At 44.3% G+C, this 26,712-nt stretch overlaps 1 protein-coding gene and 1 long non-coding RNA gene across 6 annotated transcripts in view; both read right to left on the bottom strand.

The window, feature by feature from the left end:
* LOC121279359 (KH domain-containing, RNA-binding, signal transduction-associated protein 3-like) overlaps window positions 1-26,712 on the bottom strand; it is a 220,957-nt gene that overhangs the window by 24,114 nt on the left and 170,131 nt on the right. For all 5 annotated transcript variants that reach the window (XR_005943370.1, XR_005943371.1, XM_041190546.1 and 2 more), the window contains one exon: window positions 16,565-16,623. Coding sequence is in view for 3 of the 5 variants with exons in the window: in XM_041190546.1 (XP_041046480.1) it covers window positions 16,565-16,623 (59 nt within the window). In the remaining 2 variants the exon portion in view is untranslated. The remainder of the gene's footprint in view (window positions 1-16,564; window positions 16,624-26,712) is intronic.
* On the bottom strand, window positions 15,228-16,160 carry LOC121279362. Its single transcript, XR_005943372.1, has 3 exons — window positions 16,013-16,160; window positions 15,498-15,615; window positions 15,228-15,390 (listed from the first exon to the last, which is right to left on the bottom strand). It is a non-coding gene; the product is annotated as an uncharacterized LOC121279362 (long non-coding RNA).

Below are 26,712 nucleotides of genomic sequence, written 5' to 3'. Positions count from 1 at the left end.
TTTTATTAATTTGCCTGAAAGTGGATCACAAAACAATAAGGATTTTTAAGAATGCCTCGCCCAACATCTTTGAGTTCCACCACCTGTGATTTTAAATACCTGAAATGCTTTAAAAAGCTATACTGAACACACTTATTAGTTTCATTGGTGTACACTAGTCAGCTTCTTAGTAACTTTTACAAAATGACGATTAGAGCCCTTGCGCCTTAAACAAAGCTTAATCTTAAGAATCTCCTTGAAGGGCTGTGGGTGAACATATTAGGTGGAAACTTCCAGTGGAATTTTCTTCAGACTAAAGCAAAGGATTGCAGAGAAAATCTAGTATCCTTAATGCCCATGTAACTACCAGGGATTGTCATGAAAATCTATCTGGTTCACTGGTGTCCTTTAGGTGAAGGAAACTTGCTGTCCTTACCCAGTCTGGTGTACATGGGACTCCAGATCTATAGCAATATGCTACACTCTTTAAATGCCTGCTGAAATGGTCTAGCAAGCCACTCAGTTATCAAGAAGTGGTTCACCACCATTTTCTCAAGATAATTAGGGACAGGTAATAAATGCTGGATATTTACATTCTGTGAATGAATAAAAAATTCAATTTACACAACTTTGTACTTATGCATGAAATTTCGACTTTTTGTGTTGGTGTGGCAGACTTCCGATGAACTTGCGGAAAACTCTATCCTAACGTTTGTTAGGAGTCAAATTTTGTAACATACAGCTTTAATTTAAGTTTCATTTAAAACTTGGTCAAGAAAAGGAGAATAGTTTAGAGATGGAGAGGGTAGACTTTTGAAAATGGGAAGTACTTTTCTAGTTCCTGTGAGACAATGTTTTGTTGCATTATTTGCCTACATATTCATTCATAACCAGCTCAAGATCAAGTGCGAAGAGAATACAGATAAATGCTCTTGTGAGACAGTATTCACTAACTAGATACTTTCTAACAGTGGGTTCATATTTATTTATGTTTAAAAACAAACTTGTTAATGCAAGGGCAATATATCAAGTAGATCTAATGCTACTGACACTGCAATATAGCCTGCTGTTGTTAAGGCCATAAAACGTAGGAGCCATTCAATGAGATCATGGCTGATCTGATAATCCTCAAATCCACTTTCCTGCCTTTTCCCCATAACCCTTGATTCCCTTACTGATTAAAAATCTGTCAATCTCAGCTTTGAATATACTTAACAACTCAGCCTTTACGGTACAGAATTCCACAGGTTCATTACCCTGAAAGAGAAAATTCCTTATCTCGTCTTAAATGGGTGACCCCTTACTTTAAGATTATGCCCTCTGGTCCTACGCTCTCCCACAAGGGAAAACAACCTCTCAGCATCTACCCTGTCAAGCTATCAAGCCCCCTAAGAATCTTATATGTTTCAATAAGGTCATCTCTTATTCTTCTAAATTCCAATTAATTCAGGCCCAACCTACTCAACCTCTCCTCATAAAATAATCCCTCCATCACCCGGGATCAACCTAGTGAGCCTTTTTTGGACTGCCTCCAATGCCACAATATCTTAATTAGTGGTCTAACTAGTACCTTGTATAGTTTTAGCAAGACTTCCCTATTTTTATACTCCATCTCTTTGAAATAAAGGTCAACATCCTATTTGCCTTCCATATTACCTGCTGAACTTATAAGTTAGGGATTCATGCACAAGGACTCCTAAATCTCACTGTGCTGCAGCTTTCTCAATTTTAATAATATTCAACTCCTCTATTCTTACTGCCAAAGTGCATAACTTCATATTTTCCCACTTATATTCCAGCTGGCAAGTCTTTGCCATCTCACTTAACCTGTCTATAATCCCTCTGTAGACGCTTTGTTTCATCCTCACCATTTGCCTTCCCACCTATTTTTGTGTCATCCGCAAACTTGGCGATAGTACATTCAGTTCCCTCATCTAAGTCTTTAATATATATTGTAAATAATTGTGGCCCCATCACTGATCCCTGTGGCACTCCTCTAATCACTGGCTGCCATCCTGAAAATGGCCTCCTTATCCCAACTCTGTCTTCTATTAATTAGTCAATCCTCTATCCACGCTAATATACTACCCCCAACACCATGGGCTCTTAACTTAAGTAGTCTTATGTGCGGGTACCTTATCAATCGCCTTTTGGAAATCCAAATATATGACATCTACGGGTTCTCCTTTATCTATTTTGCTCGTTACCTCCTCAAAGAATTCTAATAAATTTGTCATGCAGGATTTCCCCTTCACGAAGCCCTGATGACTCTGCTTGATCATATTCTGCATTTCTAAATGCTCTGCTATTACATCCTTTGTAATAAGACTCCAACACTTTCCCAATGACGGATGTTAAGATAACTGGCCTATAGTTATCTGATTTTTGTCTCCCTCCCTTTTTGAATAAGGGCGTTACATAGGAGGTTTTTCAATCTTCTGGGACTTATCCAGAACTAAGGATTCTTGGAGGATTACTACCCGTGCATCCACTACCTCTGCAGCTATTTCTTTTAATATCCTAGGATGGAACCCATCAGGTCCAGGGGACCTACCGACCTTTAATCCCAGTAGTTTCCCTACTGCTTTTTCTCTAGTGATAGTTGTTGTATATATTTCCTCTGCCCCCTTCTGTCCCTTGATTATTTAGTACTTTTGGAATTAGTGTCTTCTACCATGAAGGCTGATGCAAAGTATTTATTCAACTCCTCTGCCATTTCCTGGTTCCCTATTATTTCCCCAGCCTCATTATGTAAGGGGTCTAATGTTCACTTTAGTCTCTCTCTTCCTTTTTATATATTTAAAGAAACTCTTACTGTCCGATTTTATATTACTTGCTTGTTTACCTTCAAAGTTTATGTTCTCCCTCTATTATTTTTTTGATTATCTTTTGTTATTTTTTAAAACTTTCCCAATCCTCTGGCTTACCACTAATCTTTGCCACATTGTATGTTTTTTCTTTTAATTTGATATTATCCTTAACTTCCTTGGTTAACCATGGTTGGTTTATCCCATTCCTACAATCCTTCTTCCTCACTGGGATATATCTTTGCTGTGAATCACAAACTATTTTCTTAAACATCTGCCATTGTTCATCTACCATTTTTTCTGCTAAACTACTTTCCCAGTCCACTCCAGCCAACTCTGCCCTCATTCCTTTGTAATTACCCTTACTTAAGTTTAGCACAGTTGTTTCCAACCCAAGTTTCTCACTCTCAAACTGAATGCTAAATTTAACCATATTATGGTCACTGTTTCCTAGGGGATCTTTTACTCTGAGATCATTCATTAAACATGCCTCATTACACATCCAAAATAGCCTGATCCCTGGTTGGATCCACAACATATTGTTATGGGAAACTGTCCTGAATACGCTATGAACTCTTGCTCGTGGCTACCTCTGCCAATTTGATTTTCCCAATCTACATGAAGATTGAAGTCACCTATAATGTACTGCCTTTTTTTTACATGCCCTCATTATCTCCTGATTTAATCTCTGTCCTACAGTATAGCTACTGTTAGGGGACCTAAAGACTACTCCCACCAGTGTCTTCTTCCCCTTGATATTTCAAGCCTCTACCCATATGGATACTACCTCTTCCGATCCAAGATCCTTTCTTGCTATCGTATTTATTCCATCTCGTACTAACAAAGCTACCCCACCATTCCTTCCTTCCTGCCTGTCCTTTCAAAAAGTCACATACCAGAATATTTATAAAAACAAAAAAACTGAGGATGTTGGAAATCCAAAACAAAAACAGACTTACCTGGAAAAACTCAGCAGGTCTGGCAGCATCAGCGGAGAAGAAAAGAGTTGACGTTTCGAGTCCTCATGACCCTTCGACAGAACTTGAGTTCGAGTCCAAGAAAGAGTTGAAATATAAGCTGGTTTAAGGTGTGTGTGTGGGGGGCGGAGAGATAGAGACAGAGAGGTGGGGGGGTGGGGTTGGTGTGGTTGTAGGGACAAACAAGCAGTGATAGAAGCAGATCGTCAAAAGATGTCAACGACAATAGTACAATAGAACACATAGGTGTTAAAGTTAAAGTTGGTGATATTATCTAAACGAATGTGCTAATTAAGAATGGATGGTAGGGCACTCAAGGTATAGCTCTAGTGGGGTTTTTTTTTTTATATTATATAATGGAAATAGGTGGGAAAAGGAAAATCTTTATAATTTATTGAAAAAAAAAGGGAAGGGGGAAACAGAAAGCGGGTGGGGATGGGGGAGGGAGCTCACGACCTAAAGTTGTTGAATTCAATATTCAGTCCGGAAGGCTGTAAAGTGCCTAGTCGGAAGATGAGGTGTTGTTCCTCCAGTTTGCGTTGGGCTTCACTGGAACAATGCAGCAAGCCAAGGACAGACATGTGGGCAAGAGAGCAGGGTGGAGTGTTAAAATGGCAAGCGACAGGGAGGTTTGGGTCATTCTTGCGGACAGACCGCAGGTGTTCTGCAAAGCGGTCGCCCAGTTTACGTTTGGTCTCTCCAATGTAGAGGAGACCACAACGCAAACTGGAGGAACAACACCTCATCTTCCAACTAGGCACTTTATAGCCTTCCGGACTGAATATTGAATTCAACAACTTTAGGTCGTGAGCTCCCTCCCCCATCCCCACCCCCTTTCTGTTTCCCCCTTCCTTTTTTTCCCCAATAGATTATATAGATTTTCCTTTTCCCACTTATTTCCATTATTTTTAAAAATTTTTTTTAAATCTTTTATGCTCTCCCCACCCCCACTAGAGCTATACCTTGAATGCCCTGCCATCCATTCTTAATTAGCACATTCGTTTAGATAATATCACCAACTTTAACTTTAACACCTATGTGTTCCCGCCCTTGCTCAGCTGCAGCTCCTTCATCCCAGCAGTGCCAGGAGGGCGTTAGTGGGTGCTGCTGGGACTGCTACCAGGAAAGGAAGAAGAATGCCCATTGGAACCTGGGAAAATGCAGGTCTGGTATCTTGGACAGCGAGGACTTGGGCAGGTTGGTGGAGGTGGGGTGGTGTGTTTAACGGAGCAGGTGGATAGGAAGGAAGGAGGGGGGTGGGTTCTATGTTAGGGGCTGCCCCCGAAGAAAGTAACTCCCTTCCTTCCCACCCTTTAAATTTTTTTTTTTTGAAAAGCAGCCTGCTCGTGCCAACTGTTTTATAGCATGGGAAGCCATATGGGAAGCCAGGTTCAACCGGCTTGTTCACAAGTCCAATTGACCCTCAATTATTTATTTAAATGTGGCAGGCGAGCAGCTGATTTTGGCACTTGCCCTATTTTATGTGCCCCCACCCCGGCCAAAAACATGCCCAGCAGGGATATGTAAAGTTTCGCCCTTAGTCTCTGCAGTCCTTCAGTCAACCATAGAAAAGTTACAGCGAAGGAGGCCATTCAGCCCATCTTGTCCATGCCAGCCCAAGGACACCCAGGTACCCTTTCTAATCTCACTTTCCTGCACCCGGCCCATAGCCCTGCAGTTTACGGCACTTCAGGTACTTTTTAAAAGAGTTTAAAGTTTCTGCCTCTACCACCAACTTGGGCAGCGAATTTCAGCCACCCACTACACTCTGCATAAAAAAGTTCTTCCTCATGTCCCCCCCCTACACCTTCTGCCACCTGCTATTTGTACCATCATTTGTGCTTAATAACATGTTCTTTCATTTGAGACTAGTCTCTTAAATGGCTTTTGAAAATTTACATCCATCACGCTTACTGCATTTTCCTCTCTGCTAATCACTTCCTAAAATAAGCAGAGCCTTTACGTTTACTGCAGAGAATGGCACTGAGGGGCTCACTGTGTCTGCTGATTCTATGCTAGGTGAATCTAAAACTAACTTTTCTGTATTGACAACACAAAAACAGAATTACCTGGAAAAACTCAGCAGGTCTGGCAGCATCGGCGGAGAAGAAAAGAGTTGACATTTCGAGTCCTCATGACCCTTCGACAGAATGCTGCCAGACCTGCTGAGTTTTTCCAGATAATTCTGTTTTTGTTTTGGATTTCCAGCATCTGCAGTTTTTTTCTGTATTGACTTCTGCTTTGAATGTTATTTCATTAAACTAGTTATGCGTTAACTGCTGTTTACAAATCTTTGTCACTGTCAACAAAATAACCATTCAATTTAAATGTTCATTTAATGAGACTGGAGGATTAGTGGAAGGTAGGATAGAAGGCTGTGAGAACTGATCAAATCTGTTGGAGCACAGGAATTCTTAAAAGCCTTTAGAACCATAAAACCTGTTGAAGGGTGGCACTTGTGGCTGTTGAAAACAAATCAGGCTGTATTTTTTCTCTCTGTTTATTGTACATGAATTACAGATTATTTGTCTCCAAATAAGTGATATATATATATATCAAAAAAAACTAAAATGCAACTTATATTTAAAGGAACTTTCTGGGGAATGCCCAATTATTGGCATATGCCCAATTATTGGCATATGTGGAGGTTTATTTTCTTTCAAGAATGACTGCAGCTTTTTGAGATCAAGATGTTCTTTGCTGTCAGTCTATTAAGTGGTTTTACTTATGCATTCTTGTCACTACACTTGCATAATTACCAGAGATTGGAAATAAAGTGGAAAGTAGGATTAGAATGGTGGTAAATTTACTGAATCAAGCAAGATTACATTGAGATTTACAACAAGTTCCAATATGCACCATATCAGGAACCAAAAATTAAAGTCTCCTGGGGAAGCAAGAGATGCCCCTCAGACATCTTCCCTAAAATGTAAATCTTATACCTTCAACATTCCAACCCTTGAATAATTTCTAAATCTTCCATTCCTGCTAATTCTGCTTTGTATTACTGTAATAAAGGTGACTAAAGTTATAAATATGGAATCTACACCTTCAGTTATAAGTTTGTGTCCCACTCTACTTTCAGATTAACTATCTTCATGTGTCACTATATTCAGAGCTGTTTTTGAGCAGTTAGCTGATGGTCAGCATTTGCTATTTTCTAGGTCGGCACATAAGCATGCGTGAGCTGGTACATCATTTGACAAAGATGACATCACAACTAAGTTTGATTCTGTCTTCACCCACGTATGAATTTCCAGGAGTCATTGGATGGCTTTTAGGAGTAAATATCTGGTCAATTTTCATCTCCCCAACCTGGGGTCTGAGATAAATGTAACAAACCTACAGCCATCCTTTCTGAGATCAGCAAAGGAATCAAACCTAGGAACTACTATTCTGAATGGCTTAGAAGATGCATGTAGTCAAGGATGAGAAAATACCACTTTCCTCAGTATTACTACCCTAGGTCAACTTTGCTAAGGTATTTGTCTCTATTAGTTTAATTGGCAGATTATGAGATTAAAATTTACCTTCCACAAATTTAAACATAAATTTGTTGGTCCTATTATTCTAACTACTATGAATTAGTGTTAAGAACTTAATTTATTTAGTCTACTTAAACCCCTGAAATCTTCCTCTCTAGACTGCAGAACTCAAACGTTATTAATATTTCATTGTTAAAGAAATCATTCTCACTGCTACGAAAGCTGCATACTGCAGATGCTAGAAATCTGAAAAACAGAAAATGCTGGAAATATTCAGCATGTCAGGAATCATCTGTGGAGAGAGAAACAGAGTTAACATTTCAGGTCAATGGCCTTCTGACTTTAACTTGCAAGAAGCTGAACCTCAGGGGCCAATGAAGCAGATGATAGAGGGGCAGCAGAAAATGTGAGGTGCTGGCAGTCCTATCATGCACTTCCCACAATATCAGAGAGAATGGAAGAGTCACAGACCATTGCAACAATTTTATCCATTAAAGTGGCTTCTTCTGGAACTTGAATCATAGCACAGGGATTAGGCCCCACAGCCCTGATGACAGCCATGCAAACTACGGATGACATTTCTGCTGTTGCAAACAGGATAATAGCGACATTAGCCGTGGCTTTAGGTGATGCCACTAATTTTGTCAAAGCTCTTCTACCGCAGAAAGGTAGCAGTGATGTGCCCTGGCTCAGGAGAAGGACCATGTTGAAAAGGGAAATGCTTTCACGACTCACCCCTTCCCCAATCTCAATCACTATCAACATGTTGTCTACTAGCTTGATGACATAGCCTGCTCCTGTATAAGCGCATGTGCAGCAGCCTTTGGCAGGCCTTCACAGGCCACATGTCGTCAGAAAGCAAAGAAGGTATCAGAGCAACTTTTTACTGCTTCTGCAGCTTGTGAGGTTGCATCGCATAGGCACAAAGGAAAGGAAAAGGGGTTTTGTAGTTCATTGAGGGCATGTACATGGGTGTTTATGGTGTGTCAGTAAATGAGTTAAATTTACCCCCCCACCCACCACCCCCATAGTGCTGCTTGGTGATGAACGTGAAGACATGAACTGATGGAGACCTACTGGTGCACGTGCAATTGGTAAATGGATAGTTACAGTACTGCTTTGTGTTAGTGGGGATGAGGGAATATGACAGTTACTTTGGTTCAGTTCAAGTGGCTAACTGAAGCTTTGCTGCTCAGGATGCCAAAGTAGATCAATGTCATTGGCTAGTCTAGTGTTGGAAGCCCATCTTCACCTTCCTCTTCCTTCAAGGAAGGATGTGGTTGCAGATGAGATTTACCAGGATGTTGCCTGGAATGAAATATTTAAGTTATGAAGAGAGATTGGGTAGACTTGGGTTGTTTTTGTTGGAGCAGGGAAGACTGAGGGGCAACCTGATCGAGGTGTACAAGATTATGAGGGGCATGGACAAGGTGGATAGGGAGCAACTGTTCCCCTTAGTTGAAGGGTCAGTCACGAGGGGACACAAGTTCAAGGTGAGGGGCAGGAGGTTTAGGGGAGATGTGGGAAAAAACCTCTTTACCCAGAGGACGGTGACGGTCTGGAATGCACTGCCTGGGAGGGTGGTGGAGGCGGGTTACCTCACATCCTTTAAAAAGTACATGCATGAGCACTTGGCACATCATAACATTCAAGGCTATGGGCCAAGTGCTGGTAAATGGGGTTAGGTAGGTAGGTCAGATGTTTCTCATGTGTTGGTACAGACTCGATGGGCCGAAGGGCCTCTTCTGCACTGTGAGATTCTGTGAAACCTGGCGGCCTGTAAAAACGTTTTCTTGAGGTCACAACACCAGTCAGAATGGAATGAGATCCGCTGTGGTTGCTAAATGCTTCAGGTCAATTTGTTGGTGCTCAGATTGCCATATATTCAATTGATGGCATCCTGCACCTGTGAGCAGCTAGCCAGTGATACGAATCTGAATTCTCTAGCTTTGCCATCGTGGGGGAAGTTTAACCTCACAGACCTGGCAAATAATTCATTAGTCACCTGCTTTATTCACTTATGTGCAGCTGACTGCAAGACCCTTAATCTGATCTGGATTTTCAACCTCGAGGCGGGTGGAGAGAGTCAGCAAAATTCCCGGCTCAACCCACCTGGCTCAGAAGAAATTGTCCACCAAGGAAGGATGTTTGTTGGCGGGGGCCGGGTACAAGCTAGAGAGGCCAGCTGACAGGGGCTGCAGGGTGTGGAGGTGGGCTATTTAAAAGGCCTGCTTTGGTGTCATGTGACTTTTGTCCCAGTGAACAAAACACACAAGTCCTCCAGCCCTCACCCCCCCTTTCACCTTCTGAACACTCCGCATGCCCCATATGTGCCACCTCATACACCTCCCTCCAATCACCCATGATCCCTCATGGTCCCCATGCTAGGCTCTGCCCTTCCAACTATCCCCCATGTCCCCTATGCCAAGCTCTGGTACGTACATGCCCATTGACCCACTGTACACTTTCTAGTACTAATGAACATCACAATGTAAAGTGGGATCTATAAAATAAAGAGCTTTGAAAAAATATAATCAATTGATAAATTTCTCCCATTACATAAAGTCAGGATGGCAAGTTAATAAAAGTGTCAATCACTCAGGCCCTTTGAAGTTTCAAAAACCACAAACATTTTAAACCACTTGACTTAGGTCAACATTGTGAAATTGACCACAAGAGATCTGAAAGCCTGAGCTGTCAATCAAACAATGTTTCCTCTGGGGAGCAGATGTTCTGTGATTCTAATAGATGTCTGGGCTCTCAGCCAAGCCTCATTATATATACTTAAGGGTCAATGGACATGGAAGCGCCAGAGCTTGGCAAAGGGGGCCTGAGAGGGTGGATGGAGAGACATAACTTGGCATAGGAGGCATGAGGAGAACCTTTTAAAAGGTCCATTCATGCACACTACGGTTCATGACTCCTCTAAGAGGCTGTGAGCCACGACTCTTTAAAAACCTGGCCTGACTTCATGAAAATCACAGAGGAGTAGGAGATGCAATGAAGCTGGCCAGGTCAAGGTGCTGGAAGTGTTCTTCTTATGGGAAGCCTACCCTTTAAAGGCACTCCCAAAAATTGGACAGCTCGGAAATGGGGTCGGGAATCCCTGAATCAGGACCCACCTGCCATTTTTGAAGAGCTCCGCGGTCAATCCGACTTGGTGAAAATCCAGGCCTTTATCTCCAGTAACAGCCTGGAAGGAACCAGTGGAAAAGTGTTTGAGGGCGTTGGAGACTTGGTCAGTCAGTCAGTGGTAATGTGTGGCCACCAGATCAAATTGGTGCAAGCCTTCTTCTAGAATGCTGCAGGTGTCTGTGGCCTTCTAATGATACAACCTCAGCTTTCAGAAGCTCTCCTCTTCAGTGGTCAAGAAAGCAGAGCTTTGCCTCTCGACCCAGTTATGTGGGTCTCGCTTCCTGCAAATTCAACCCATCCATTGCTTCTCTCTCTAATATCCACCTTCGACTCTCTCCACAGCACAGCACACCAGTGCTGCTGTGAATGTTGGCTTGGCTTCAGATGAGGCAGATTATTAAAAGCCATGATCACACACATCTTTTTCTCCCATTTACGCCTCCTCTAAATACATACTTTATTTCTTTACTTGTTCCATTACCATCTCTTTATGCCTTGCACCATCACCCACCTCTCATTTATCTTTGCTGCTTTAAAATTTGTTGCATCTTCAACTTTTTTCCAGTTCTGACAAAGTCATTGACTTGAAATGTTAACTTTGTTTCTCTTCCAAAGATACTAGCAGACAGAATACTGAGTATTCCCAGTTTTTAAGATTTCCAGTTTCCATTTTGTTCATCTTTGTACCTCATCCGTGCTGACGTCCCCATGTGAACACCTCCAAGCTATGCAAATTAGTCTGACAAAAAGTTCTCTCACCAAACTTGTGTCCCAGAGGGAAATGAGAAAATAGCTATGAGAACTGACACTTAAATCCTGAGGACTCTTGACTTTAACCATCCCTATCAATTGCTGCTCCATAATGCCACCATTTCACTGATGTGTTTCCAGAACACTGGGAAACCCATGCAGGGAAAATTAATTTGAAATCACGTAATTACTGCCAAAAATGACAGAAAAGCCTAATTTAAATGTTATAATTATGGACCAGCTTCCCCAGAGTAGATCATTCATAAGTTTTGACATTCACCATTGTCAAAGGGGAAACAGGTGGGTACGTGACAGTTTGGGGTGAGATTTCACAAAGCTGATGGTTTAACATTTATCCACCACTGCCCCCCACCTGTCTTCGAGGAGGATTAAATTTCCCTCCATAAGCATCCAAACACTTGGTGTAATTATGTCTTGACTACTAAAGACCTCAGCTGGATTTTGTTCCAGCGAAGCAGGTCTCCACCCTCACTGGTTGGAGAACCAGCAGGAACCCTGTGTCACTTCCAAGGGAGAGGGCCGACGCAATTAGGTGCCCATTAAGCACTTAAGTGGCCAGTATTCGGCCTTATACACAATCAAGCCCCAGTGGAATGGAAACCCCACCTCTTAGAGGTGCTGACCAGAGGTTAGTGGCCACTGTTGACAGTGCACTGAGTCCCAGCCCCAAGATTGTGCTGGATCCCAGGACACAGGTGAGTGAGGGCTGGAGAGGGGCACAGGGTTTCTAGGGGGAGTCAGAGGCAAAGTAGGGGGCAGGTTGCTTTCAGCAACCCCATTTCCTGATGCTGGGTCCCTCAACTGGGTACAGTTTTCCAAAGTGGGTTCTCCTGCCAGCTTCTCCCAATCCCTCTACCATCATGCCCACTCTGGCGGACTCTACTAAATACATCCCCTAGTCTAAATCACCTGCCACGAGGCTGTAGGGATTAGACTGGCCAACAAAGTACAACTGCAGTCAGTCAATCTGATCCAGTGGGGTCAGGTTAAAATTACTTCCAATAAAATCGTTTTGGCATTTGTTGCACACTATACAACCTTGCTGTACATAGAGGCTTGCATTCAGTGGCAGCAATCCACATTGGAAGAGGACGACCAAGAGAAAGGTGAGGAAGCAGGAAACAGCAAAGCCACCTGAATATATTTCAGATGAAGATATCCTGGGTCAGTTAGTTATAGTGACCTGCTTATTCTGCTTCCCGGTAGTCCTTGTTACATCCTTAATCACTGCCTTCAAACTGGATTAAACAACGTTCAAACCAGTCAGATAATTTCCATATTAATGACAAACTGTCAATACAGATTCTGCATTGAGTCACAATTCAGGCCAAAATAACAGATGTGATAAAAGGTAATTAATTTTGCAAATGTAACAATTTCTATTAATTCATTATTAAAGTTAACAACCCCTAGTGTTTTTCTTAAAAATAGGTTTACTAATTCTACTATTGCTTTGGGCTGCTCCCCAAATTGCTTCAAAGACATTGGTAGAAGGTGGTTATTTTTCATGTTGAGACCTTTGATATGTTCATGATCAGCGACTTCTGGGTTCTTAACCTGCAGTTTCTGGCTGTAGACTGCTGCATTTCTCTGCTGTGGGGCAGTGTGGTCCAATTAACTTACTGACATCATGGGGAGTTTTGGTCACAAGGGTAGTGAAGAGCAGATATGCTGACATCCCGAGAGAAAAAGAAAGACTTGCATTTAGTAACACCTTTCATTACTCTGATGTCTCAAAGCACTTTAGAGCCAATGAAGAACTTTTGAAGTGTAATCACTGTTGTAATGTAGAAAATGTGGCAAACTGCACGCAGCAAACTCCCACAAACGTGATAATGACCCAAAAATCTGTTTTTTGTGATGCTGATTGAGGAATAAATAATGGCTGGGGATAACTCCCCAGTTCTTATTCCAAATAGTGCAATGGGATCGTTTACATCCATCCAAGCAGGCAGATGGGGCCTCAACTAAATATCTCATCTGAAAGATAGCATCATTGAAAGTGCAGCTACCCCCATAGCATTGCAATGGAGTATCGGCCTTGACTTTTGTTTCCTGCAGTGGGACCTTAACCCGAAGTCTTTTAACTCAAAAGGCAGGACTGCTACAACTGAGCCACAGCTGACACTCACATGAGGGCATGTGTAATTCTCCCATCCCACCACTGTTACTCTGTGGAGCTCCTCACTTCCTAAAGCCCTTATCCGTTCCAATCAGTCTGTCTCTTCAAGGTAGATCCCAAAGCCTTCATGTAGCCAAAGATAAATGCGCTGGTGACACTAACTCCCATTGAGAGAATCTGCAGGTCTCACACTACATAGCATGGACTGGAGATTGATGATGCCATGAGAAATGACATCACGCAGGCTGGTAGAGAACTCAAGCCTTACAAAACCTCATACAGTTGCCTTTTTCAATTCCATTCCTGGGATGTGGGCGTCGCTAGCTAGGCCAGCATTAATTTCCCATCTCTAATTGTCCTCGAGAAGGTGGTAGTGAGCTGCCTTCTTAAACTGCTGCAGTCCATGTGATGTAGGTACACCCACAGTACTGTTAGGGAAGGGCTTCCAGGATTTTAACCCAGCGACAGTGATGGAACAGTGATATATTTCCAATTCAGGATGGTGAGTGACTTGGATGGAAACTATCAGGTGGTGGAGTTCCAACGTGTCTGCTGCCATTGTCCTTCTACATGGCAGTAGTCGTGAGTTTGAAAGATGCTGTCTAAGGAGGCTTGGTGAGTTCCTGCAGTACACATTGCTGCCACTGTGCGTTGGTGGTGCAGAGTGAATGTTTGTGAATGGGATGCCAATCAAGCGGGCTGCTTTGTCCTGGATGGTGTCATGCGTTTTGAGCGTTGTTGGAACTGCACTCATCCAGGCAAGTGTGGAGTATTCCACCACACTCCTGACTCGTGCCTTGTAGATGATGGACAGGCTTTGGGAAGTCAGGAGATGACTTACTCGCTGCAGGATTCCTAGCCTCTGAACCGTTCTTGTAGCCACAGTATTTATATGGCTAGCCCAGTTCAGTTTCTGGTCAATGGTAACTCCCATGTGTTGATAGTGGGGAATTAGTGATGGTAATGCCATTGAATGTCAAGGGGCAATGGTTAAATTCTCTCTTGCTGGAGATGGTCATTGCCTGGCACTTGTGTGGCACGAACATTGCTTGCCAATTGTCTGCGCAAGTCTGGATATTGTCCGGGTCTTGCCACATTTGGACATGGACTGCTTCAGTATCTAAGGAGTCACGAATGGCGCTGAACAATGTGCAATCATCAGCAAACAAACCCACTTCTGACCTTATGATGGAAGAAAGGTCGTTGACGAAGCAGTTGAAGATAGCTGGGCCGAGGACACTACCCTGAGGAATTCCTGCAGTGATGTCCTGGACCTGAGACAATTGACTTCCAAACACAACCATCTTTCTTTGTGCTAGGATGACTCCATCCAGCAGAGTCCCCCCCCACTCACACCACCCCGATTCCAGTGATTGACTCCAATGTTGCTAGGGCTCCTTAACGCCACACTCGGTCAAAAGCTGCCTTGATGTCAAGGGTAGTCACCCTCACCTCACCGAGTTCAGCTCCTTTGTCCATATTCTTTTGGCAGAAGATTGTTGCTTCAGCCTTATTTTTTGCACTAATGTGTTGGGCTCCCCCATCATTGAAGGTGGGGATATTTGTGGAGCCTCCTCCCCCAGTGAGTTGTTAAATTGTCCACCACCGTTCACGACTGGGTGTGGCAAAACTGCAGAGCTTAGATCTGATCCGTTGGTTGTGGGATCGCTTAGCTCTGTCTATGGCTTATTGCTTATACTGTTTGGAACACAAGTTGTCCAGTGTTGTATTGTAGCTTCGCCAGGTAGACACTTTATTTTCAGGAATGTCTGGTGCTGCTCCTGGCATGCCCTCCTGCACTCTTCATTGAACCAACTTGTGAGAAGCCAGCATTTTCCTTTTCACAGCTGGACCTTGAAATCCTCATTTCTATCCTACTTAGCAGAGCAGAGGGAGACAGGACATTGCTCTCCAGTGAAATGTCTTCTGTGCCATTTTTGCTCCTGTATTACTAGTGTAGTTTCACCGCGTGTATACCTCTCTGCTTTGCTTTCTAACCGAAGTGGTGTGTCAAATCTGGAAACTATGATGGATATAGCACATAATATTGCATGCTCAAAACAATTATCTTCCACCAACATCTCTTTTTCAAGAATCTCATTGTTGAAAAGGACCTATTATAGAGAGAAAAAGAGCAAAGGTGAGGATGACAAATAGAAGTTAGACATCTACAGTTTTGTGAAAGTAGCTTGCAAACACCCTCCTCAGGTAAGTTACTAACCTTATCTTACCCAATGGTCATAAGCTAGTCACTGTTCATCATGACTTCTTGCTGGCTTGAGTTCTTCATCCAGGTCTCCAATCTTAGCCTTCTCACGAGCATTATGCATTGTCTTCTCCTGCAGAAAGAGAGGGTGAGAGTTAGTGAATGGCTGTTGAGAAGGTAAATGGAGATATGTAGAGCTTAAGAATATAGAGCATGTGCGAAAAGTCAGAGAAGCAGCAGAATGGAGCAAAGATGGGGAGGTAATGAGTTTAAAGCCAAGTGGGTGGATTGTATGGAAGGACTGCTGGGAAGAGTAGATGGTTATGGATGTTTTAGATATGATAAGAGAATGATCATGTGTGATGTGGTACGAAAAGAAAAAGAGGAGTGGGAAAGGCAGGTGCTGCAGTGTGTCCTTGTGACTTTACATTGAATTATGTACTGGAGGGGAGGGAAAAGTTGAAACTGTCGGGTGAGGCTATGACAGAAGCAATGTGGAGAGAATTTCGGAAATAAAGAAATGTACTCACCCTTGATGCTCTAGTGAAACCATCAAACATTTTTTTTTAAATACACGATTGCAGGTTCAGGTCAGCCACCTCTGTCCAGATCCACTTACTAATCGTCATGGGATGCTCCTATAGCTGGAGAACAATGCCTTCTCTCCTTGGCATGATGTTCTCCATCAGGAACTCAAAGGGTGAAAAATAAAAGCAGTGGTAGCCCTGCAACTCCTGTAATATTTACTACCATTGTTCATGCAAAAATGAAAACAAGGCATATAACTTTGCTTTAAGAGGAGAATCCAGCTTTAAATAAGCATTGAGAACCCTGCAGGAAACTGCTAGCACATGGGGTGGGAGAAGCATAGTATAGTACATAAACATCAGCATAAATGAGTTGGGCCGAATGGCCTGTTCCTGTGCTATAATTTCTAAGTAATAGCCTTTACATGAAATAGCTAATGCAAATTTCTCATTTTTCATCAAATAAAAACTAAAATACATATAATAATTTGCTACAAAAGCTATTTGCGAGTCTCAAGACAATCAAGTTGGATTACACATCAAGGCACTACTTACCATATGATTCATATGTCTCCTGACTGGTTCCATGGCCGTAATCATAGTAATCAGATGCACTGTAAAAGAGAGTTAAGAATCAGAAAACGTGAGGTGAGGTCATAGTAATTTTGCTCAGGCATCAGTTACAATGTGTACTTTGGCTTCTACTTTTCAGGAGAACATAACTAGTTAAACAGAAAAAGGTTAGCAACATCAGTGGACTTAAATCTTAGTAGAAATCTAGCTTGGTTCCATACAACATTCAAGATTTCTTTGGAACAAGCAAAAAAGTGGTTAAAGTAGAGATGATTCATTTGTTTCAAAAAGTGCTGTACTGGTCGTTATAGGAGTAAGTATTATCTGTACTCCATGGGACATCAAGTTTCTGGGAAGGATGGCATCTTATCTGAACAAGGCATATAGAGTTAAATAGTCGAGATGCAATAAGCAGAATAGAAGAAATAGTGCATGTTCTGTGCTAGATGTTGGATTTCTAGGCCAACAGATTTTTCTCATTCCATGTTTTTCTATGTATTTTTAAAATAAAATCGAGTACAGCGAATTCAGAGCACTGGTCAATGCGCCCGATTGTATGACTGCAGCATCACAAAACGTGATCTTCGTTTTTAGTTTGTCAGATGAAGTACCAAAAACTGGTGAAAAAAATGTAACCTGAATGAATGGGGCTAGGGGAAAGGAAGTACTCATTCTACCCAGTGTTACACTATAATAAAAATAATTGAGCTTTGAACGTCCACAATTATTATGAAAGTTTAATTTATCAAAATATTTAAACATAGCATTTTAAACAATACAAATAATCTATTGTAGTGACCTTAATTATTTTGTAATTATATTTGACAGATTTCTTTCTAAACTGTCAGAAGAAAGGTTGGCAAAATTCCTTCATTCAAAAAACAGATCCAGTGGGATGGACAATGCTGCACATTTGAACACTTCTGCAACATAATTCCTGACAGACACATGACTCTCAGCCTTCCATAAACTGTGATCATTTTGACCTTAAACAGTTTGGTATCCTGCAAAGCTGTAATGCATTTGCCACTGAGAAATTACATTATTCTATTTCTTCACTCAAGACCAGAAGCAAATGGAATATACCAAAGAAATAATGTAATTTTTTTTTACATGAAAACAACAGGATACGGGGAACAGAGCTCAAAGTTTTCTCGTAGGGCGGTAATAAGGAGGGAATACAAAAACACGAAAACAATAAAGTTGCCAAAGCCAAATGGCTTAAAAAAAATGCTATTCTGCAATTAAACTGGAACTAGGTTATTTGTCTGGTTTCTCAGATGTGGAATGGTGGAAGGGCCTGAGAAAAATTGGAACTAGGAAAGTCTATCTCTCCAGTTCATGTAGTATCTCCTTAGTCAGGAATTCTTGGCATGAGTTTTTAGGTCAGCTTGCAGGCAAGATTGGTGGGCCCGGGAGCAGCCAGGAATCCTGCTGAACGCGACTGGTCCCCCCAACTGTGTGTTCATGCTGGCAGGCCAATTAAAGCCCGCTCAGCATGAAACACAGCTCCCCAATGGTCGGGAAGAGCCGGGCAGGGGCCTTTTGGTCGCCAGGTCCAATGGCGACCCTGAGGCCAGTATAAAAAAGGGACAGGCAGCCCTTGGAAGGCTACCAGCAACGAATACATCTTCAGCATTGTGACCACGAAGCTATGGCATCAAATGCGCTGCAGACGCCAGGCAGGAGAGCAGGTTGGGTGGGCACTCAGTCCCCTGTTTGAGTGCCTTGTGGTCCTCCTGGAGGAGGTGGCTGCCAGGAGGGACCACCCTTGTCCCCAAGGGTGGAAGCAGCAGGCCACTACATCTTACCAAAAGAGCTTGGGAGGAGGTAGCAGCGCTGGTCAGCAACTATGATGATGTGCGGCACACCTGGGTCTGCTGCCGCAAGAGGTTTAATGACCTGCTGTGCTGTGACCCTTATTGGCAAGGGTCAGTGTGTTGAAGTGTTAAGGGCTGGCCGTCCTCCCGTGAAGCTCAGGGGTGTTAGAGTCCGAGTGTCAACCGTCAATGACGCCAGAGCTGGCCAAGGGGGTGAGCCCTGGCTGCTTGGACTGAGTGTACTGCGGCTCGAGGGCCACGACTCGGATGTGTTCCTCAGGTGGGGTTGGCCAGGCTGCAATAGCGCTGCAGGTACAGAGTGGACTAATCCATGCTCCTCTGTCCTTTCAGAAGACAGCCCATAACAACACTGGAAGATCATGGGCTAGCAGAGGCCCCCAAATCCTAATGAAGTATGAGTAGGACGCTCTGGAGATGGAGCATGCACCTTGGTCAAGCGGTCATGGAGAGGCTGGTGTGTCAGTCAAAGGTATGAGTGCAGTGCACAGGGGTAGAGTTTCGGAAGGTGCAAACATTGATGGGAGCCTCAAAATTGGATTCCCCATTGATCATCGAATGTTGACGGCACCATGCAGGTTTCCATTGTCTTACCAGGGTGCCTGGCATGCACAGCGATAGTGTGATGACTTAAGCTAATGACGTGTTGTTGAGCTGCATTAGATTTGCCACTGCATGCCCAATTGCAGGACCCCAAAGAGCCACCCCTGACGCCAGAGAACTGCCAGGCACCACATGCACCTACCTGTGTCACACCTGCTCTCTGAACCAGACACCGGTGCAGATACCAGCACCTTGGTGCGTGTTAGATCGGTAGCTAGAATGTCGGTGTACAGCGGTGAGGGCGTTTTATCCTCACTTGAAGTGCAGGCGGAGGCAGAGTGCCCAGGGCCCCAGCAGTTGGAGGGCTGCTGGAGACCAGGATGATGCTGGGTTGAGCCTCTGGAGTCGCCCATTAGGTGGCTGATTCTGGATCTCCAGCGAGACGTGAGGGAGGATCTGGCAGAGGTCCATGAGGGTAGGCATGCTGTGCTCTCCGTTATGGAGGAGTCCATGCGGAACATCAGCACTGTATTGACCCTCATGGCCGAGCGCACTGTCTCCTCTTTTGAGAGAGTGGTATCTCTCATGGAGAGGCAGCTCCAGGAACAAAATCAGAGGTTCCTGGGGTTGTGCTTGGACCTGCAAGTCCACACACAGGAACTGACCTCAGGTGGTCAATGTCAGTGTTGGAAATGGATGAGGCACCCAGTATCCCAGCTAGGTGCCTGTCCATCAATGATGAGCAAGGAGGTCCAAAGCGACCTCACAATGGTGCACGAGCTGCCTGTCATCTCTGCTTGCTCCTCTCGGCGCTCTGGATGATTGCAGCAGCTCCTCCGCCCCTCTGCCAGTGACCGTGGCGCCTAATGAGGCTGCAGCGACTGGGAAGATGCCAGCCATGGCACTGGCCACTCCCTCCCAGGCCGGGTCAGCACAGGCCCCACTGGCCAGGGGACGACCACCAAGGTCATCAAGGCCAACAAGACACCAGAGTCAGCAGGCTGCCTCCAATGCCGCTGCTAGCGAGGGGTTGGGGTTGGGGTGGGGGGGGGGCACCAAGGCGTAGCATTCACAAATGTAAGTTTAAGGCACCATGAGTAAAAAAAGAGGGACTGGTCACGGGTGATCTTCTGTGGTGCAATGTTTTGTTTATATGCACTGGTCTGGCGTTGAAGACCAGAGAAGGTGCCATTCATTTGTTTGCTCTGTCAAAATGAGATAATTTTGTTTTTCATAATGGTCCGAGTATGCTTCACCTCTTTTATTTATTTGGTGCTGGTGATACCAGTATGTAATGCTAGACGTGGGTGGCTCTAAACTTTACTGCACAGGCACTGATTGGTCTTTGGGCTCAAAGGAAAGAGTCATTTCAGACATCTGGGATGGAGACAGCAGCCCTGGCATGAGATGGGAGTGGTTATTTGGCAGCCTTGCTGAAAGGAGTGTTGGATCAAGGCGTCCCTGCCTCCCTAGAGGTTACAGAGGTCTGCTTCCACACACTCAGCGTTCTCCTCACTGTGCTCCTCTTCTGACTTACTGCTGGTTTTATCCTCTGCGGCCTGTGAAGCTGAGTCAAGATCCTCATCCTCCAGTGGCTCTCCCCTTGCCAGTGCCAGATTGTGGACAGCGCAGCATCTAACCGCTATCAGACACCCGCTCTGAACAGTCCAGGCATCGGAAGCGCATCTTCAGAAGACCTATGGTTCTCTCTATCACCGCCCTTGTGGAGGCATGGTTCCTATTATAACGCTGCTCTGCCTCTTCTTTGGTGGCGGAGAGGCGTCATAAGCCACCTTTCCAATGAATAGCCCCTGTCACCCAGCAGCTATCCATCCAATCAGGCTGGAGCACTGAACAGCCTCGGCACCTGGAAGTGTCTCAGGATGTAAGCGTCAGGGGAGCTGCACAAGGTACCTTGCACAGACTTGCAGAATATGCATCCTGTGGTCACACACTATCTGTGTGCATGGGAGCGCATGGGTGAACTGCAACAATTGTCTATTCCTGTCTGGCGCAAAAGTAAAACAGGAAAGGTGGCCAAACCATGGCTTACAAGGGAAATTAGAGGTAGTATTAGATTCAAGGAAGAGGCATACAAATTGGCCAGGAGAAACAACAGACTTGAGGATTGGCAACAGTTTAGAAATCAGCAAAGGAGGGCCAAGTGATTGACTGAGAAGGAGAAAATAGAGTACGAGAGTAAGCTTGTGGGGAACATAAAAATTGACTAAAAGTTTCTATAGGTATGCGAAGAGAAAAAGATTGGTGAAGACAAATGTAGGTCCCTTACAGTCAGAAATAGGGGAATTTATAATAGGGAACAAAGAAATGGCTGACCAACTAAATATATACTCTGGTTCTGTCTTCACAAAAGAGGACACAAATAACGCACCAGAAATGTTGGAGAACACAGGGTTTACTGAGAAGGAGGAACGGAAATAGATCAGTATAAGTGGGGAAATTGATGGGATTGAAGGTCGATAAATCCCCTGAGCCTGATAATCTACATCCCAGAGTGCTTAAGGAAGTGGCCCTAGAAACAGTGGATGCATTGGTGGTCATCTTCCGAGATTCTATAGACTCTAGAACAGTTCCTACAGATTGGAGGGTAGCTAATGTAACCCCACTGTTTAAAAATGGAGGTAGAGAGAAAACAGGGAATTATAGACCAGTTAGCCTGACGTTGGTAGTGGGGAAAATTCTAGAGTCCATCATAAAAGATTTAATAGCTGAGCTCTTGGAAAACAGTGGCAGAATCGGACAGAGTCAGCATGAATTTACTAAAGAGAAATCACGCTTTACAAATCTACTGGAATTTTTCGAGGGTGTAACTAGTAGAGTTGATGAGGGGGAACCAGTGGATATGGTTTATTTGGACTATCAGAATGCTTTCGACAAAGTCCCACATAAGAGATTGACGTGTAAAATTAAATACATGGAACTGGGGGCAGTGTATCGAGATGGATAGAAAACTGGTTGGCAGACAGGAAACAAAGAGTAGGAATAAACGGACCCCAGCTATTCACAATATATATTTAATGATTTAGATGAGGGAACGAAATGTAATATCTCCAAATTTGCAGATGACAGAAAGCTGGGTGGGGGTGCTATGAGTAGGATGCAGAGATGCTTCAGTGTGATTTGGACAAGCTGAGTGAGTGGGTAAATGTATGGCAGATGCAGTATAATGTGGATAAATGTAAAGTTATCCACTTTGGTAGCAAAAACAGGAAGGCAGATAATTATCTGAATGGCTATAAATTGAGAGAGGGGGATTGTGCAACGAGACCTGCATGTATGTACACCAGTTGCTGAAGGTAAGCATGCAGGTGCAGCAGGTGGTAAAGAAGGCAAATGGTATGCTGGCCTTCATAGCCAGAAGATTCGAGTGCAGGGGCAGGGATGTCTTGCTGCAATTATACGGAGCCTTGCTGAGACCAAACCTGGAATATTGTATGCAGTTTTGGCCTCCTTATCTGAGGAAGGATGTTCTTGCTATAGAGGGAGTGCAGCAAAGGTTTACCAGACTAATTCCTGGGATGGCGGCACTGACCTATGTGGAGAGACTGAGTTAGTTAGGATTATATTCGTTGGAGTTCCGAAGAATGGGGGGGGGGGATCTCATAGAAACCTACAAAATTCTAACAGGACTAGGCAGGGTAGATGCAGGAAGGATGTTCCTGATGGTGGGGGAGTCCAGAACCAGGGGTCACAGACTGAGGATACGGAGTAGACCTTTTAGGACTGAGATGAGGAGAAGTTTCTTCACCCAGAGAGTGGTGAGCCTGTGGAATTCACCACCACAGAAAGTATTTGAGGCAAAAACATTGTATGTTTTCAAGAAGGGGTTAGACATAACTCTTAGGGTGAAAGAGATCAAAGGATATGGGGAGAAAGTGGGAGCAGGCTATTGAGTTCAAGGATCAGCCATGGTCATACTGAATGGCAGAGCAGGCTTGAAGGGCCGAATGGCCTACTCCTGCTCCTATTTTCTATGTGCATGTTCAGGGAGTGGAATCCCTGCCAGGTGATGAAGGCACCCAGCTGACCCGCTGGCACCTTGATAGCCACGTGTGCAATCGATTGCACCCTGGATGCAGGGGAACCTAGCAAAAATCGTAGCAAAGCCTCTGGCTTGCTCAGCTTGGCTGGCCTCATCTGTGCAGAAATGAATGAAGGACAATATCCACCTGAATAGAGCTTCTGTCACCAGCTTGACGCAACAATGGTCAGCCGATTGGGAGACTCCACACAGATCCCCTACTGACTCCTGGAAAGAGCCAGACGCATAGAAGTTGAGGGCCACTGTGACCTTCATAGCCACTGGTATGGGGTGTTGGAGGTCGTCTCAGACCCAATCATATGGCAAATGGAGGTCAGTCTCCTTGGAGAGGTGGAGCCCCTTCGGCATTGCATGTCAAACATATTGAGGTAGCTGCAACGCTGCCTGTAAATCCCGGCAGCAGGATAGTGGCGTCTTCTACGGCCCCTTCCACCTTAAGACTACCAGCTGGCCCTGCACCCCTCGGTGCCTGTGCCTCTCCTCCCACACAGATTGCTCCCCTGGAAGCTGCATTGGGACACCCTTCTGCCCCTCTCTTCCTCCTCAGAGGAGGCGCCACCAGCGTAGACCACAATCCCCATTACCAGGGTCACAGAAGACTGTCTGATACCTGGAAGGGTCCACGTGGTCTGAATCCACTGGGGGCCATGGAGGCAACCAATGAGTCCTGAATTAAAGTCTGAAAATACTAACGATGAAGCCCCGAACAGAGATAAAGTTGCCAAATACCAATAAGCAACCAGCAAACTATCTCCCAATCTCCTCACTACTCACACTGGCAATGCTGCTGACCCTTTTTATCTCGCCCTTGGATGAGGTTTTGCAAATTGTTGGCTACCTGCCTGCCATGTGACAAGCATGAAATCGCACAGGCAACAAAAAAAATCGGTATCAATAGCCTTTTTAATGGCCTTAACTGGCCTCTTAATTGATGGTGAGTGTGGCTCCAACACCCATGTGCACCTGCCAACTGAAATATCATGCGAGTGCGGGATGACTTCGAGACACTCACCGGACGTCATCTTGCGTGATTTCACATCTGATTGGGTCGGAATTATGCTCATGCCCACATGCCGACCAAAAAATTCTGCCCCCTTGTGCCTTGATATTAATGGGAGGGTAGGATGGGTGAGGGGATAAAAGCAGGAAATGTTGGAGCTGGAAATACTCAACAGGTTGGGTAGCATCTGGGGAGAAAATAAAAAGAGCTGATGTTTCAGGTCGATGATTGTTCATCATAAGTTCTGATGCAAGGTCATTGACCTGAACTGTTGGCTCAGACCTTCCAGTCTCCAGGCGGTCATACCTCAGATGATGTGCTGGGGGATCCCTCTGAAGTCCTAACGCAAGGATACCACAGAAATTGCCCAGGAAGTTTCAACTTTGAATGGGAAATTCCCTTGTGCCCACAGCCCTCTGAAAAAAGCCTCCAACTCTTGAGTTGGGGGCTTCAGAGGGTTCTGATTCACTAACCAGAATAGTTACCCAGGGAATGTTAGACAGGAAAATACTATAACTAACTCCTGGGTATCTACACAACTGACTCCCCCACCCTGACTCCCCACTTACACCCCCTCGATCCTCCGACTCCCTACTGACCCAATCCCTGACACCCTGCTGACATTACCCGACCTCACCACACTATCACCCTACAGAGGTGATACCCTATCCACCCTGCCACCCTACCTACTTACCTCGTAATCATTCACTAGCATAGCAAAAAGCTATTTAAAGTTTTTCAGTCTGTTAACGAAAGAAGATTTATCAAAATACAGCAGCTAGTGCTATGAAAAGGGTGCGTGCCTGGGCTTCCCTGATGATCCTGCCCTATGAGAAAGGACTCGGAGAACAGATACATCCTGCATTTCTGAAAAGGCCCAGATCAGAAGTCAAGGCAAGAAATACGGTGGTCTGTTGCTGTGTAAAAAAAGGATAGGGTGGCAACCCAACAGTAATCGCCACTCCTCAGAAGAATCAAGTCAGTTTCTCTCTCCACAAATGCTCCCTGGCCCATAGAGTATAGCCAGCATTTTCTGCTTTTATTTCAGATGACCTTCTTCCATAGTATGTTACTTTTGTAAGGGCGAAGAGCTGCCATGTTGGGGGTGAAGAACCCAGCAAGGCTAGGGAGCAGAGGCCCTGCCAAATTGAACAGCAGGGAGTAAGGAACAACTTGCCTTGTCATCTGCCCAACACATGGACAGCCATTGATTGCCAACTGACAGGTAAGGATAGAAATTTAGCACAGCAGGAGACAAACAGGAAATCTGTGGGGACTGTTTCCAGCAGCCAGTGGAAGGAGGGCTCTGCAGGTAAACAGAGATTCCAGTGAGTTGCAGGTGGTTAAAATAGAGAACTTCAACTCTCTTCATAGCAAAGGAGCTACCTAATTTCCTAACCTAGCAAATCAAGAGGATGCATTAATATCTTTATAGCCTAAAAACCTCCAGTGACAATGACCTAGTTCTTTCTTAAAGTTCCACAATCCAATTTAACTATTTTTCATGGTTGCTGATTCCATATAACAGGTACCCCTAAACTTATTTGAGGCTTGTCAATTTTTAAGCGTATGCTGAGATATACAAGACTAGAAATTCAGCTGCAACATGTTGGGGCAGAACATAAATACCTAGTATGAGCTATAAGTGTGTGGTGTGTGTGCAACCCACCAACGCCCCCCAACCCATTATAGGTACTGGACAGGAAAAAAAATTTTCTAAGCTTTGCATTTGCCAGCTGCACTCAGGAAAACCTAACAGGCGGTTCTAACAGATTGTTGTAGGCGACAAATCAGCAAGGACAGATTTCTTAAAATATACTTATGAAATGTGGAGTCAGGAGGAATAGGAGTGCTACTTCCATCGACCCAACTATAAAGAATCCAGGCTGCTGCTGGCCACTTCTACCTTATCCCCTCGCACTGCTAAAACCTTTCTTCCCAAACTCAGCTGTTGCAAATACCTTCCCAACCTTTGGCAGACCAACCTTCAAACTGTATTTCACCTCAAAGCTGCATGTTGGTCTCAGCAGCTCGATGCGAATGTCACCCGAGTTGCAATATCAGGGCCTCATTGAGCCCACTAGTCAGGTGAAAAGGAATGTTTCCCGTGTCCTACGCACCCCCTCGCAAAAAAAGAGGGCTGACCTACTTTGTGCCAGCAATTGTTAACAAATTTCTGATGCACTCCACATACTTGAATGTTAAGACACATATAAAATGGATTAGCTCAGACAGCAAGAAAACTGCTGAGGTAGCCTGCAGTTCCTTACCTCTTGAAATTCTACACTGGTATAAATGTGCAGTTAAGGTGGTCAGGTCCTGATGAAACTCCCAATTCCATTATGAACTGGTAACACTCCTAAGCACCTCACACAGAAGAAAATCAAGAACTTGCAGTGTTGAATAATGGATAACCTGTATTATATTGTGAAGCTGGGGTATTCAGGATGACCTAAAGGAGGCTGGAGGCAGAGTCTTTCAATCAACCTGCTAACTGAATTCCCTGGTACACTATAAGCGACTTTATTATTAAAATTTGGTCACTCTTTCTGCAGCTGTTGGAGTTGTTAACATGTTTTGCTCGCCTTTGGCAGCTGTCAAAACCACCGACAAGCTCAAACAGTAATGCAGAATTCTTCACTGTCATGGACACGAGGTGACTGGCTGAAAGCCTGTCATGCATTTA

This window comes from Carcharodon carcharias, chromosome 6 (assembly GCF_017639515.1).
Source record: "Carcharodon carcharias isolate sCarCar2 chromosome 6, sCarCar2.pri, whole genome shotgun sequence".
Lineage (NCBI taxonomy): Eukaryota > Metazoa > Chordata > Chondrichthyes > Lamniformes > Lamnidae > Carcharodon > Carcharodon carcharias.
The sequence above is the reverse complement of the archived record's forward strand: the minus strand, read 5'-3'. Positions and strand labels throughout refer to the sequence as shown.